At 50.9% G+C, this 13,645-nt stretch overlaps 1 protein-coding gene across 1 annotated transcript in view; it reads right to left on the bottom strand.

Annotated features, from left to right (window-relative positions):
* The window catches only part of FBP2 (fructose-bisphosphatase 2), a 34,966-nt gene extending 22,226 nt beyond the window's left edge, over positions 1–12,740 (bottom strand). The window contains exons 1-3 of the mRNA XM_025359919.1: positions 12,465–12,740; positions 7,167–7,329; positions 4,286–4,378 (exon numbers count right to left, since the gene is read on the bottom strand). Coding sequence (XP_025215704.1) covers positions 4,286–4,378; positions 7,167–7,329; positions 12,465–12,634 — 426 coding nt within the window. The 5' untranslated portion in view covers positions 12,635–12,740. The remainder of the gene's footprint in view (positions 1–4,285; positions 4,379–7,166; positions 7,330–12,464) is intronic.
* Between the last annotated feature and the right edge of the window lie 905 nt (positions 12,741–13,645).

Genomic DNA, 13,645 nt, shown 5'->3' with positions numbered 1-13,645 from the left:
ACTCCAGGTTTGACTTCCAGGTTATCCAAATAGGCTTCCCCTAAGGAGAAGCAGCTACACTGCAGGTTTTTCTTTCCCTGTCTGGTAATTGGCTTAAGAAACAACACTTTACATTTTATCAAAATAAGTCCTATGTTGTCTTTATTAGGTTTTAATTGCTTAGAAAAGCTGAGGTCTGAAAGGATTAAGGTTTGTGCATCCATAACACCTTCTGTATTGCCTTTTATTTGTTTGTTTGTTCGAGACAGTCTTGCTCTGTTGCCCAGGCTGCAGTGCAGTGGCGCTATCTCAGCTCACTGCAACCTCCGCCTCCTAGGTTCAAGTGATTCTCATGCCTCAGCCTCCCAAGTAGCTGGTCCAACATGCCCAGCTAATTTTTGTATTTTTAGCAGAGACAGTGTTTAGCCATGTTGGCCAGGCTGGTCTTGAACTCCTGGCCTCAAATGATCCACCCGCCTCAGCCTCCCAAAGTGCTGGGATTACAGGTGAGAGCCACCACGCCTAGCCTGGATTGCCTTTTAAATCTTTCGATTATCACTCCAGTTAAATGAGCAACTATTGTTTAACAGTGATCTACAGTTCTGTTTTAATCAATTGTGTTGAGCCTTTTAACATCTTTGACATTTTCAAAATTGAATCCTAAATTCAGTTTCTGACTTTCTGCTGGGGTTTACCAAACCTATAAAAATTAATCACCACGAGGTTTTAAAATCATTTTACAGGTTCCAGTCAAGTCAAAGTCTCTAGGATCACGACCTCCAGTCCCTAAAAAAGGCCCCTATTATTACCTAATCCTTGTGCAGTTAAGCTACAGGGCTTCGACTCCAGGTTGCACATATTCCATCTGAAGAAGGCATCGACTCCTGCCAGTATCGACACCAAACTCAAGCCAACCAAAGCCTTGTCTCTGGATCCAGGCAAAGGTGACAATCAAAGTCACCTGCTTTAATGAGACACAAAGACAGCCCTGTAGTCAAAACCAGTAAGATTAATTTATTAATTTTGCCTCTGTCTAAATATGATTTATTCAGTGCCTTAATACCAAATAATTAAAATGCTTATAACTACTTAAAATCTCCTTTCCTGTCATTCTCAGAACTAGGCTGGGCTTACGATGGTTTAAAACGTTGCTACACCGGGCACGGTGGCTCACGCCTGGAATCCCAGCACTTTGGGAGGCCGGGGCGGGCGGACCATGAGGTCAGGAGATCGAGACCATCCTGGCTAACACGGTGAAACCCCGTCTCTCAGAACTAGGCTGGGCTTATGATGCTTTAAAACATTACTAATTCTTTATATTTTGTTTTACCTCCAGAACTGAAACTATTCAATGCCCCCAGGCCTAAGGACTATCGTGGAAGAAGTGAGCATCTGAGATAGTAAGGGCCAGTCTCGTGGGATCAAATTAATTCAGAGCCTCCAAATCCAGGACGGACACACAGAGGCTTCGACAGCTGAACAAAATGCTTGCATTTGTGCAGGTAAGTGCTACTAGCCAAGCTCACAGTAGCTCAATGTATAGATTTGTAGGTAAGTCAATTTTGGAACTTTGCCTTTTGGCTTTGGGTTTTTGGCTTTTACGTTGCTTAAAAGGGGTTTTAAGGTTAATGAGTGCCTGCCCACCTCCACTCCCATCTGGCCTGGAACATTTAACTGGCTTTCACTGTCTTAACTCTAAGTCCCTGGGCCATTGGGGGAACATGATGGACCCAGGGAAGGTAACCACACCACCCCAGCATCCATATGGGACAAAATAAAAGCTTGGCCATCAATACTGCCCCTGGAACACCCGGACAAAAAAGAGAGAATATCAACTAAAATAAAATCCTAAGCCTCTCAACAGACGGAATGGACCTGCCTCTTGGCTGAAGGAAATCCCCAGATAAACTGAAAACTACTTCAGGCCGCGTTAGGAAGCAGGCTCAGACATGCCTCCCTAACCTCCCCCACGTTTTGGAATTAGGCACAACTGAAAACCCTAAGATTGACAAAATAGACTGTTTGTCACAGTAAAATACCCAGTTAGAAATGGGACCTAAGACCACGCCAGGCCAGGGCTAGTCACTCACTCCTGCACTTGAAGAGGAAGCCGTGTCCTAACTGCCACAGGTTTTTCTTTTTCTCCAGCAGCCAAACAAGCGCCGGCCTTCGGATCAGCCGACTAACTCGCCCCCAGCCTCTTGTTCCACCAGCCAAGACTACAGCTTTAATTAGACAAGAGACTAATTTCAGTAGCTCTCCTGATAAAAGACCACCAACCATGGGCCAGGTCTGGCCAGTTTACAGAAAGCACCGTGTGCCTTTATGTCCTAGAAAGAACTTGACATATAGGGCCTAAATGGAACACATTTGCATGTGAAGTCTCCACCGCAAAATAAACATGGGTCATACATGCGTATTTATTCAATACACATATGTCAGGACCATCTTCATAAAGACTCATAGCTCCTCCTATAATCTGTTAAATATGTGTGTGTGTGTGTGTGTGTGTGTAGTCTGTCTGTTTTGAGAGGGAGTCTTGCTCTGTTGCCCAGGCTGGAGTGCAGTGGTGCAATCTCAGCTCACTATAACTTCCACCTCCAGGTTCAAGCAGTTATCATGTCTCAGCCAAGTAGCTGGGACCACAGTCACAGGCCACTGCTCCCGGCTGATTTTTTTTTTTTTTTTTTTTTGGAGACACAGTTTCACCCTTGTTGCCCAGGCTGGAGTGCAATGGCGTGATCTCAGCTCCCTGCAACCTCTGCCCACCGGGTTCAAGCAATTCTCCTGTCTCAGCCTCCTGAGTAGCAGGGATTACAGGCGCCCGCCACTGTGCTCAGCTACTTTTAGGTATTTTTAGTAGAGATGGGGTTTCACCATGTTGGCTAGGCTGGTCTCAAACTCCTGACCTCGGGTGATCTGCCCACCTCGGCCTCCCAAAATGCTGGGATTACAGGCGTGAGCCACCCTGCCCAGCCTGTTAAATATGTATATTTTGCCAACCTGTTGTCAAGCCCCACAGGAATCCCAGATGTAATTGACAGTGGGGACCATGATGTATAATTAAAACTAAATGCTGTACATACTTCCTGAATAACTCCCAAACATATCCTCAGCTCCACAAGACACAGGAAAGCAAACTGGTATTTTGTCTTAATCCCACAATGTCTTTAAATCATATGACTTTAGATATCCTAACTACAGCCCAAGGCAACACTTGTGCATGAATTAAGGCTGAGAATTAGATATCTACCAGATTATTCTCACAATATAACCCAAACTATACAGGCCTTAAATACTCATATTTCTGCCGTAGATTCCCCCTCTCAAGACTCTGTAACAGCACGGTTTAGTCAACTTTCTAATACATAGAAGACTCTCATATACAGTATCACTGGCACTCTGCTTACTGTTCTCTTTGGTTGCTATGGATTGTTTGTTTGTTTGTTTGAGAGAGAGTCTTGCTCTGTCACCCAGGCTGGAGTGCAGTGGTATGATCTCAGCTCACTGCAACCTGCACCTCCTGGGTTCAAGCAATTCTTGTGCCTCAGCCTCCTGAGTAGCTGGAATTACAGGTGTGCACCATCACCCTGGCTAATTTTTGTATTTTTAGTAGAGACGGGGTTTCACCATATTTCCCAGACCGGTCTCCACCTCCTGGCCTCAAGTGATCCACCTGCCTTGGCCTCCCAAAGTTCTGGGATTACAGGCGTGAGCCACCGCACCTGGCAAGGTTGCTATGGATTTTATTGCTGTTGTACATTTTATATGGAATGAAGGACAAGTTTTCAGAATTGAAAATTTCTGTGTGATCTGTGAACACCCAGCATTACATAGCAACAAAGACTTTGCAGGTGTACTCAGGGGTTCAGATTTCAAATAGGGAGATCACGTGGACCATCCAGGTTAGATTAGTTCAATCTAATCCAATGAGTTAGCAGAAAACTCTGGCTGGGGACAGGAGAGATGAGGCAAGAGGGGGGAGGATGTCAGAGATTCAGAATATGCCACCTGGAACCTAATGCCACGCCTGACATTTGTGTTGCACCCAGACTTTCAAAACAAGATCCCAGCTGTCCTTCTGTGTTACCCTCCCAGGAATGCCAGAAAGCAGGCAGAGGGAGAACCGCCGTTCCAGTCCTTCTAACGGGAGCCCCAGGCAGAGAGAAGTTGGTGGTTTGCTACGGTGGCTTTTCTCACTGGTGAGAAGACAGAGGGTAGGACTCCAAACACACAGCTCTCAGCCCAGGAATCTTCCAGAGACCTCCACAGGAAGGAGGTGCGAAATGTCAGCCTGTCTACTCACCTTTCTGTAGATGGCAAAGATGGTTCCGATGGAGGCCAGGCAGTCAATGTTGGAAGATCCATCCAGTGGGTCAAAGCAGACCACGTATTTCCCCTAAATCAGAGAGGGAAGCACCAACTGGTCAGCACATCTTCCCATCAGCACAATTGCTCCGTGTCAGGGCTGTGCGCGGCAGAGCACACCACATCGAAAAGAAACTGAGAACCACGCAATATCCTTATCAAAAAACACCACGACTTACGGAGGGCAGGGTGCCGGCTTATACACAAATACTCCTCTGGGTTTTGTATCCATCTCTCCTGTCTGATTCAAAGACCAGAAGATAAAGTGGGTGCGGTCTTGAGAGACCCACGTCCCCCACGGCCACCCAACTCTGCTGTCCCTGGCAGCTCCAGCCGTCGAGGGAAGTCCGCAGGTCCTTTTTATAGCCCCCTGTGTGCAGGGTCCTGAGAGACCCGTAGTGAAGGGGACCAGAGCCCCCAGGTCAACTAAACACGGGTAATGCGACTTCTGGTGAAATGAGGTCATTTCTCCCTCCACTCAATTTAGTTCTCCCCGACTTTCCAGTGAGTATTGGCCTAGCTTCATTTGAGCTTTGTTTCTGTTTTTTTTTTTTTTTTTTTTTTTCTTGCTCAGCCAGAGGAGAAAAGTTAGATAATCTGTAAACTTGGAAATTCCCCAACATCTGTATAATAATCCAATTTTCAAAAAATAATCCAGTTTCGCCCATTCATTCATCATGCATGAGTTCAGCAGACACACGCTGAGCTTCCAGCACACGCTGGGAACTGTTCAAGGCCCGGGGTTTGTTTCCGGGGGGCGGCGATCCCGGCAGCAGGGCTGGATTTCCTGGCACTGACCTTCCGGTGGGAGAACAGACAGAAAACGCACAGGTCAGCACACACACGCAGACTGTGGCACGTGCCCTAAGGAAACCCACGCAGGCTGGGGGCTGCTGGAGAGCCGTGAGGGGCCACATTTGACGACAGGCCTGACTAGAATTAAGAGATGAAGAAACACACAGAGACCTAGACAGCAAATTTTCTTTTTGTTTTTTTGTTTTTGTTTTGTCTTGTTTTCTCGACAGAGTCTCACTCTGTTGCCCAGGACGGAGTGCAGTGGTGTGGTCACAGCTCGCTGTAGCCGAGAGATCCTGGGCTCAAGCAATCCTCCCACCTCAGCCTCCCGAGTAGCTGGGACTACAGGTGCACACCACCATGCCGAACTAAATTTTTATCTTTTGCATCTTTATTTATGTTGCCTAGGTTAGTCTCAAACTCCTGAGCTCAAGCAGTCCTCCCACCTCAGCCTCCCAAAGCCCTGGGATTGCAGGTGTGAGCCACTGCGCCCATCCTAGAGACGAGAATTTTTGGCAGAGAGATCAGCAGGTTTGGAGTATTCAAGAGCTGGCATGGGCCAGGCGTGGCGGCTCAGCCTGTATCCCAACAGCTTGGGAGCCTGAGGCAGGTGGATCACCTGAGGTCAGGAGATCGAGACCAGCCTGGCCAACATGGCAAAACCCAGTCTCTACTAAAAATACAAAAATTAGCTGGGCGTGGTGGCGGCGCCTGTAATCCCAGCTACTCAGGAGGCTGAGGCGGGAGAACTGCTCGAACCTGGGAGGCAGAGGTTACAGTGAGCTGAGAGCGCATCATTGAACTCCAGCCTGTCCAGCCGGGCAATAGAGCAAGACTCTGTCTCAAACAAATAAATAAATAAAGGAACTGGCCTGAAGACCCATGTGGCTCAGGCCAATCGGAGAAGACAATGGTACATCAGACTGGAGAGAGAAACAAGGGTCATATCAACTGAAACTGAAAGTTGGAAGTAATAGGTGTGATGTAGCTTAAATTATGTGAGATGAGGGTGAAAGTGCCTTGTGCAGTACCTGGCATAGAGCAGAGGTTAAATAAATTTGGCTTTATCTTCTTTTCCATTCCTCCAGCTAATCACAAAGAAATGGCCTCTTGGCCGGGCGCGGTGGCTCACGCCTGTAATCCCAGCACTTTGGGAGGCCGAGACGGGTGGATCACGAGGTCAGGAGATCGAGACCATCCTGGCTAACACGGTGAAACCCCGTCTCTACTAAAAAATGCAAACAACTAGCCGGGCGAGGTGGCGGCGCCTGTGGTCCCAGCTACTCGGGAGGCTGAGGCAGGAGAATGGCGTGAACCCGGGAGGCGGAGCTTGCAGTGAGCTGAGATCCGGCCACTGCACTCCAGCCTGGGCGGCAGAGCGAGACTCCGTCTCAAAAAAAAAAAAAAAAAAAGAAATGGCCTCTTGTCTATTGACTGTATTGCAGCTGAACTTTAGCCATCAGCAAACCTCTCTGAATAACAAGCTGTGTGTGAACCCACAGTGAATGCAGACCCTGCCAGCCGTGCCTGCGTTCACCGGCTTCACATCCTACGAGGCAGGAGCACAGGAGGCTGGACCAGTCTAACAGCTTGTCAGACACGAAGAAATCTCTGCTGAAACCAACCCCTCGCAAAGTGCGGGCTGGGGGTGGGGGTGGAGATGAGAAGGCCGGGGGAGTGTGAGGCTGTATAGTACAGCTCTTCCCTGGACTCCACAAGGTTAAGCCCCCAAAAATGTGGCACTTGTTACTGATTAAGTGAACAGCCACAAACGAGCGTCCACTGAGGCGGCTCCTACATCCCTTGGAACTATTTCCTAAACGAATCACTGACTACTGTGGAGTCTTCTTTCACTAGACGGCACAAGACTTCCAACTAGAGAAGTATGCAATCGTTTGTTTCCCGAAAACAAATGTTAGGAAATAGAGGAAAATCCCGGGAATTAAAGAAAAGCAAGGCAGCTTATTTCTGGCTCAGTGTCATCATCTACTGGCCAGTGCGGACACCGCAGCCCCAGGACGCACCCTCTTCTCCTTGGCGGTGATGATGGCGTCCTTATTCTCCTCTGAGACCAGGACGCAGGTGCTATAGGAGGATTGGAGCATGTTGATCACCAGGGAATTGGATAGCACGTCCAGTTTCTTCACCTCATCTCCCGTCACGTTCACGCTTCCTGCGATTCCATACCTGAGGAGACAAAAGGCTAAATGAAGTCACTAGGGGGTCTTAACTCCAGCAAAGAGCCGGGGACGCTCAAACGCCAGCAGGGCACTCCCCTCTCGTTCTGTGTCTCTGGAGTCTCCAAGTCACACGTGCAGAAGAAGGCGATGATGCCTCGCAGGCTGCCTCTCAGCCTTGCCTCCCTTACACCTTGGAGTCGTTGTCATACTTTCTTAGCCTCCCAGTGAGATGAGCCAGGATTCAGTCTCGCTAAAACACAAATCCACGCTCAGCACAGGGAGACGGAGCAGACGGGGGGTTCATCAAATCAGGCCCATCGCCATAACTGAGGGCTCCACAAGTAAAGGGCCGTGGCCTCCAGCCCTGGAATTTCTATTTTATTTTATTTTAATTATTTTATTTTATTTTATTTTTTGAGAAGGCATCTCGCTGTGCCGCCCAGGCTGGAGTGGAATGGCACGAACTCTGCTCACCGCAAGCTCCGCCTCCCGGGTTCACACCATTCTCTTGCCTCAGCCTCCCAAGTAGCTGGGACTACAGATGCCCACCACCACGCCCGGCTAATTTTTTTCTGTATTTTTAGTAGAGATGGGGTTTCACTGTGTTAGCCAGGATGGTCTTGATCTCCTGACTCCGTAATCTGCCCGCCTTGGCCTCCCAAAGTGCTGGGATTACAGGCGTGAGCCACCGCGCCCGGCCAACCCCTGGAATTTCAAGCCTTTGTGGATTATCCTCACACAGTGCCCTGCTGGGACGAATTAAAATTGCCCTGTGGTAGCCTGGTGTTACTTGAACTGAGAAGGAAATTTGGGGGGCAGACTTATTTCATTTGTTTCTTCACTGCCATCCCAAGCAATGTAAGAGTGCTATTATGAGAATTCTATGCTGGTCAGGGACGGGGGCTCACGCCTGTAATCCCAGCACTGTGGGAGGCTGAGGCGTGTAGGTCACTTGAGCCCAGGAGTTCAAGACCAGTTTGGGCAACACAGTGGGACCCTGTCTTTACAAAAAAATACAAAATGTAGCTGGACGTGGTGGCACACACCTGTAGTCCCCGCTACTTGGGAGGCTGAGATGAAAGGATCACCTAAGCCGGGGGAGGTGGAGGTTGCAGTGAGCTGTGATCACGCCACTGCATTCCAGCCTGGGCGATGGAGTGAGAACCTCAAAAAAAATTCTATCTAGAGGCTTTGGGTTTTAGAGTATTCATAGGCAAAGTTCTCCCCATTTCCACCCTTGCCCCTTTGGGGGTTCTCAACACAGCAGCAGGAGGGGCCCTCCTAACGTGCCCTCCAGTCTCACCCAGAGGCAAAACCCAAGTCCCCAAGCAGCTGTCAGGCACCACCGTGGAATCTCTGTGCCCAGGTTGGCATGGCTGCCCGTCTCGCTCGTCCTCACAGGGCCTGCCCCAGCCTCTGAAACCTCCAAGGCACACACCTGCCTTGTGGCTGCCCACTGGCCTTGCTGCCCCACCTGGGACAGTCCTCCTCTAGAGCCCTGCGGCGGCCACGCCAGCCACGCCTTGGCTCCAGGATCATCTCTCAGTGGTGCCTTCTCTGGCCGTCTCTCTAGAGCAGCATCCCCGGTCCCCAACGTCCTACTTGATGCATTTTCTCTGCCCTGACCACCATCTAGCTCCTGTTTATCGTCTGTGAGCTCCACAGTGGCAGGAATTTTTCTTCCACTTTGAGGGAAGCCGCATCCTTCATGTGTCCACCTGCACCCCTGCAGCGAGGCTCAGCCACCCTCTCACGTTCCAGCAGCCACAGATGTCCCTGGGCCAGCACCTAGCGAGGGGCTCCGGTCCTTCTCGCCTTCACTAATGGCGTTCCCACCACAGCAGTGCCCAGCTTTCTTCCTGCTCTTCCTCCTTTTCCTCTGGGACACCTCCCTGGTCCTCTCAAGTGTGCCCCACACACCAGACACACCTCATCATCCCTCCTCAGTGCTCACCACACTCACGGACCAGCTTCCTGCTGCATGACCTGCTTGCAGAGGGCAGGATCCGTCCTTCTGTCTGTTCTGCAGTCCCCGGACACACAGCACGTGCTCCATGTCTGTTCACTGAGTTATGAGGAAAGGATGGCAAGAAAGGAATTCCCTTCCCTCCTGTTGTGAATGCCATTTATTTGTGGAAGGAAATCTCAGGTGGTTCTAACAAGCAGCCAGGGTTGGGAACCACTGATCTACCCTAAGCAGGGAACAAACCCGTTTCCCACCCTCTCCCCTGAACGGCACCCCCACTCACCCCGCAACACAACCACCCCCCCGGCACATCGTTTGTGTCTGAGGAACCGTGATGTGAGCAGTCAGCTGCCTTGGAAAACGCTCCTCACCCCGAAGACTGTGCCTCCTGGTCAGGACAAAAGCAAGCAAACAATAGCAGCCACAAAACTAGGTTGATGGCATCTGCGTTTCAGGGGACCACAGACGCAGGCCCTTGTTCGACACAGAATCTGGATGCACCTGCCGCTGCAGAATGAACAGCCGGCCCAGGCCTGCGGTGGGCAGAGCTGAGAAACAGGCTCCGTCCTGCGCTTTGCAAATCCCCCTCATCCGTCTAACCCCACCCCTCGGCCGACCCCCTGCACCCTCCCTCCAGGTGCTGGGCAGCACCCCTTCCCTGGAAAGAACGGAAACGCACCGGGAGATGTGAGTTCCTGGCAACAGCTTCACCTGCGATGATGCGCGAAAGGGGCTCTCTGGCCTGTAGGACAGTGTCTCGCAGAGTTCTGACCGGCACTAAAGCTCACTGACAGTCTCTAAAGAAATGTTCCCCCATGGCCATGAGAGAGCCAAGGAGAGGCCCTGGACGGGTACTCCAGCCTCTCCTGTTCCCACCGTGAGGAGAAGAGGAAAGAGAAGGTGAAAAGGAGACGCTCGTAACTTTTAAATTGCATTCCCGGAGCCTGTGCTAGAAATGTCTGCCCAGAACGCCTGGGTGGTGGTGGGGGTGTGAGACAGGCCTCATACAGCCTGGCTGCTGCAGGATGGAGGACCGCCCTTTCCCTCCCTGGGAAGCAATGCCAGGGTCTTTTTAAAAATAGCCCAAGTATCTTCTTAGAAAGAAATAATTTCTAGCCACTGGGCTTCCCCTGCTGCCTCCCTGGGTGTCTGCTACACAGGGGCCAGGGAAGGATGCTGTCTGAGTTGGCAGAACATGGGGTCCCGGCTGGGATATGGGGCCCCTGCTGGCCCCAGGACCCTGCCCCAGCCGCCCAGAGGCTTCCATTGGCTGCGCCTGCCACCCAGTGGTCATCGACGGCTCAGGCACAGGCAAATCTAGTCTGAGCTTGGAACGGCGGTAGTGACAGGCACTGTGCGTGTGTTACGGGGCTGGCACAGTTGAAGTCGTCATCACAGGCACTTGCTATCTCTGCAACAACCCTGAGAGTTAGGGGTGCTAGTATCCTCTCCATTTCACAAAGGGAGACTGAGGTCCTAGGGAGAGTAAATCACTGCCCATTATCACACGGTAGGAAATGCCAAGTTAATAAGCACCTCGATTATCCAGTTCCTAGGACCACTTTGTCTCCTTGCTCAGCTGCTGTAAAGTCAGTTTTGCAGCAGATAAGCAAGACCCCTACCACGGCAGCCACGGGCTGGCCAAGAGCCCTGCACAGAGGAGGAGCCCGATTCGTGTGGTGAATCGCCCTGAGATGGGCTCAGGCAGCTGGGCTGAGGATAGCAGCGTCCGCACAGCGAGAGGCAAAGTCCCTGTCTACCATCAGTCGGCAGGGCTCTCACCCACAGGAGCAGGACAAGGTGCCGGCTGCCCTCACATTCCGGAAGCCGCTTCAATGCAGAGGGTGGCTGTTACTGCCAAATGAGGTAAAAACAGAGCTGGAGCATCACACACAGGAAAAACACGAAGATAAGGCGTCGGTCCTGCTACTGGGTCCCCACCCCTACATAAACACAGTCTGTGGTGATCAAATGATAATTACATCTTGTCATCTAATGCTATCGCTTTTTGTGTTAAAAGCACTTAATTGTTCAGAATAAATATTTTAAACGATTGGACTTTGTTAGCTCTTCAGTTTGAATCTCTTTTGTCCCCAAAAATATGTGTTCCTTCAGCTCCTGAGAGGACCTCCCCTGGAATTACTACAAGGGAAGCCCAGAGAAAGCTCGGTCTTTTGTTTGTTTGTATGTACGTTTTGAGACGGAGTCTCGTCCTGTCACCCAGGCTGGAGGGCAGTGGTGCGACCTCGGCTCACTGCAACCTCCACCTCCCGGGTTCAAGCGATTCTCCTGCCTCAGCCTCCCGAGTAGCTGGGATTACAGGCGCCGCCACCACACCCAGCTATTTTTTGTATTTTTAGTAGAGACAGGGTTTCACCATGTTGGCCAGGATGGTCTCGATCTCTTGACCTCATTATCCACCCACTTTGGCCTCCCAAAGTGCCAGGATTACAGTCATGAGCCACCGTGCCCGGCCGCCGGGTTCTTTTTATCAGACTTAAACTGGTCACTGGGCTGTGACCATCAGCAGTGTAATGTGAGCTCGGCCTCATCCGTGCTTGGATAAAGCACCGAAGCGAACCTGGGGAAGAGGCCTCCGCACTCGCCTCCCAGGACCAGCGCCTCCCAGCTTCCTGCACACTGAGTGGAGGTGAAGATAAAGAGTCACAGAGAAGAAACAAAGCACGGAGCCAGCAAAACACTCCTTCAGGTGACGAGAGAGCAGAGGCAGGCAGGGGCTCCACCAAGCTTCCTGTGTCGCGAATAATTTCCAGCTCCTAACACTAAGCAAAGCTTATTGCGGTAAAACGCTCATGTCTGCGAAAGACGTAAAGAGATGTTTCCGGTCATCCCTCTACTTCTTTGTGCCAGTGAGACTCTCTCTGTGCAAATACAAGTCATGATAACACGATACATATTTTAATGCAACAAGCCACTGCACTTGGTATCATTATAGTAACTGGAAAAATTACATGTATATTTCTTCATAGCATGTTTTCGTTCCTTTCTTAAAACAAGTCAAAGGCCCGTTACCAAAGCATACATGGTAGGAACTGGAAATGCAGCTCCCATTGAGGGCACACAGGCCAATAAGCTTCGGACCCAGTGTCCTGCCTCCCACACCCCTGCCTGGGCCTGAGGTGCTCTGGGCCCTGTGCCCGCTCCCCCGGACTCACAGGTGGGCCAGGCCGGCCTTGCGCACGGCCGAGGAGATGGCTTTGATGGCCGTCAGCATGGAGTTTAGCAGCTGGGTGAGTTCCCCGGTCCCTTTGGCCTGACGCCCCTTTTCCATAACGTAGCGGGTCAGGGTGAGCATGTCGGTTTCGAAGGGGCTTCTGTCCGTCATTGTGGCTGGAATGCTTCAAATCCTTTTCTGCCGGCAGGAAACCTTGCTTACCTCTGAGGGCTGCGGCTCCGCAGTGTGGGAGCCGATAAGAAATCTGTGCTGGTCCTGCCAGGACCTCTAAGGAAAAGGCCCAAAACACATGACTCAGACAACTGCTGCGGCCCTCAAGGAACTCCCTCTGGCCTGGGGACCGTGGCAGCTGCCAGGGAGCCACAGCGGTCTATAAATAGGACGGGCTGCCTAGAAACAAGGAGCTGCTTCTCCGGCTGAGCCCCCCTTTCAGGACACCAAGAAGCCACCACTCAGGCACAGGTGGGAGGTGAGAAACCCCGCTGATAAAAAAAAAAATTGACACATAAAACGCTCTTATTCCGGGCTCCAAAGGATTATCCACATACAGCGACTGCAGAGCCTGGCTCTCCCGAGGGCGAGGAGGCAGACTGGCAGGTTCCTCATCTGGGACATAGGTCACGTAGTAACGTAACGGCAACCCCAGAATCCCTGTAGCCAGGGTTTGGAATAAGTCTGGAAAGAATGCTTTTTATTTCCAATAAGCGTGTGTGACTGGTGGATATCCACAGCAGAGATCCAGATCTGGAGGAAAACTCTTATATTCCTAGCACAGTTCCTGGCACCAGTGTTATTTTGTCACTATCTCTGGATTCCACTTTTGTAACAAAAATTGCTTATTATAAAGGAAACACTAAAGAAGTAGATAAAGAAAAACCTCCTCACCACCAGCCCATCCTCCCACCCCACTCTCCAGCAATCACGGCTCCTAGGGCTGGTGGCGGTCTGAGCAGCCAGTAGGCACTGGCTGGGTGCGTATGGTGGTGGAAGCACTTTCTCTAGGGCCAGCCAGGCCTGGCTCTGAGTCCCAAGCCAGCTATCTGTTGGTTGCATGATTTGGGAAAGTTATTAAACCCCTTGGAACCTCAGTGGTCTCACTCTTAAATGAGTGAGACACGAAGCATCCACCTTATACAGTGGCTGCAATGAGATGTGCCTGGT

Source organism: Theropithecus gelada, chromosome 15 (assembly GCF_003255815.1).
Source record: "Theropithecus gelada isolate Dixy chromosome 15, Tgel_1.0, whole genome shotgun sequence".
Taxonomy (NCBI): domain Eukaryota; kingdom Metazoa; phylum Chordata; class Mammalia; order Primates; family Cercopithecidae; genus Theropithecus; species Theropithecus gelada.
Note: the sequence above shows the minus strand (reverse complement) of the source record. Positions and strands in the feature narration are given on the sequence as shown.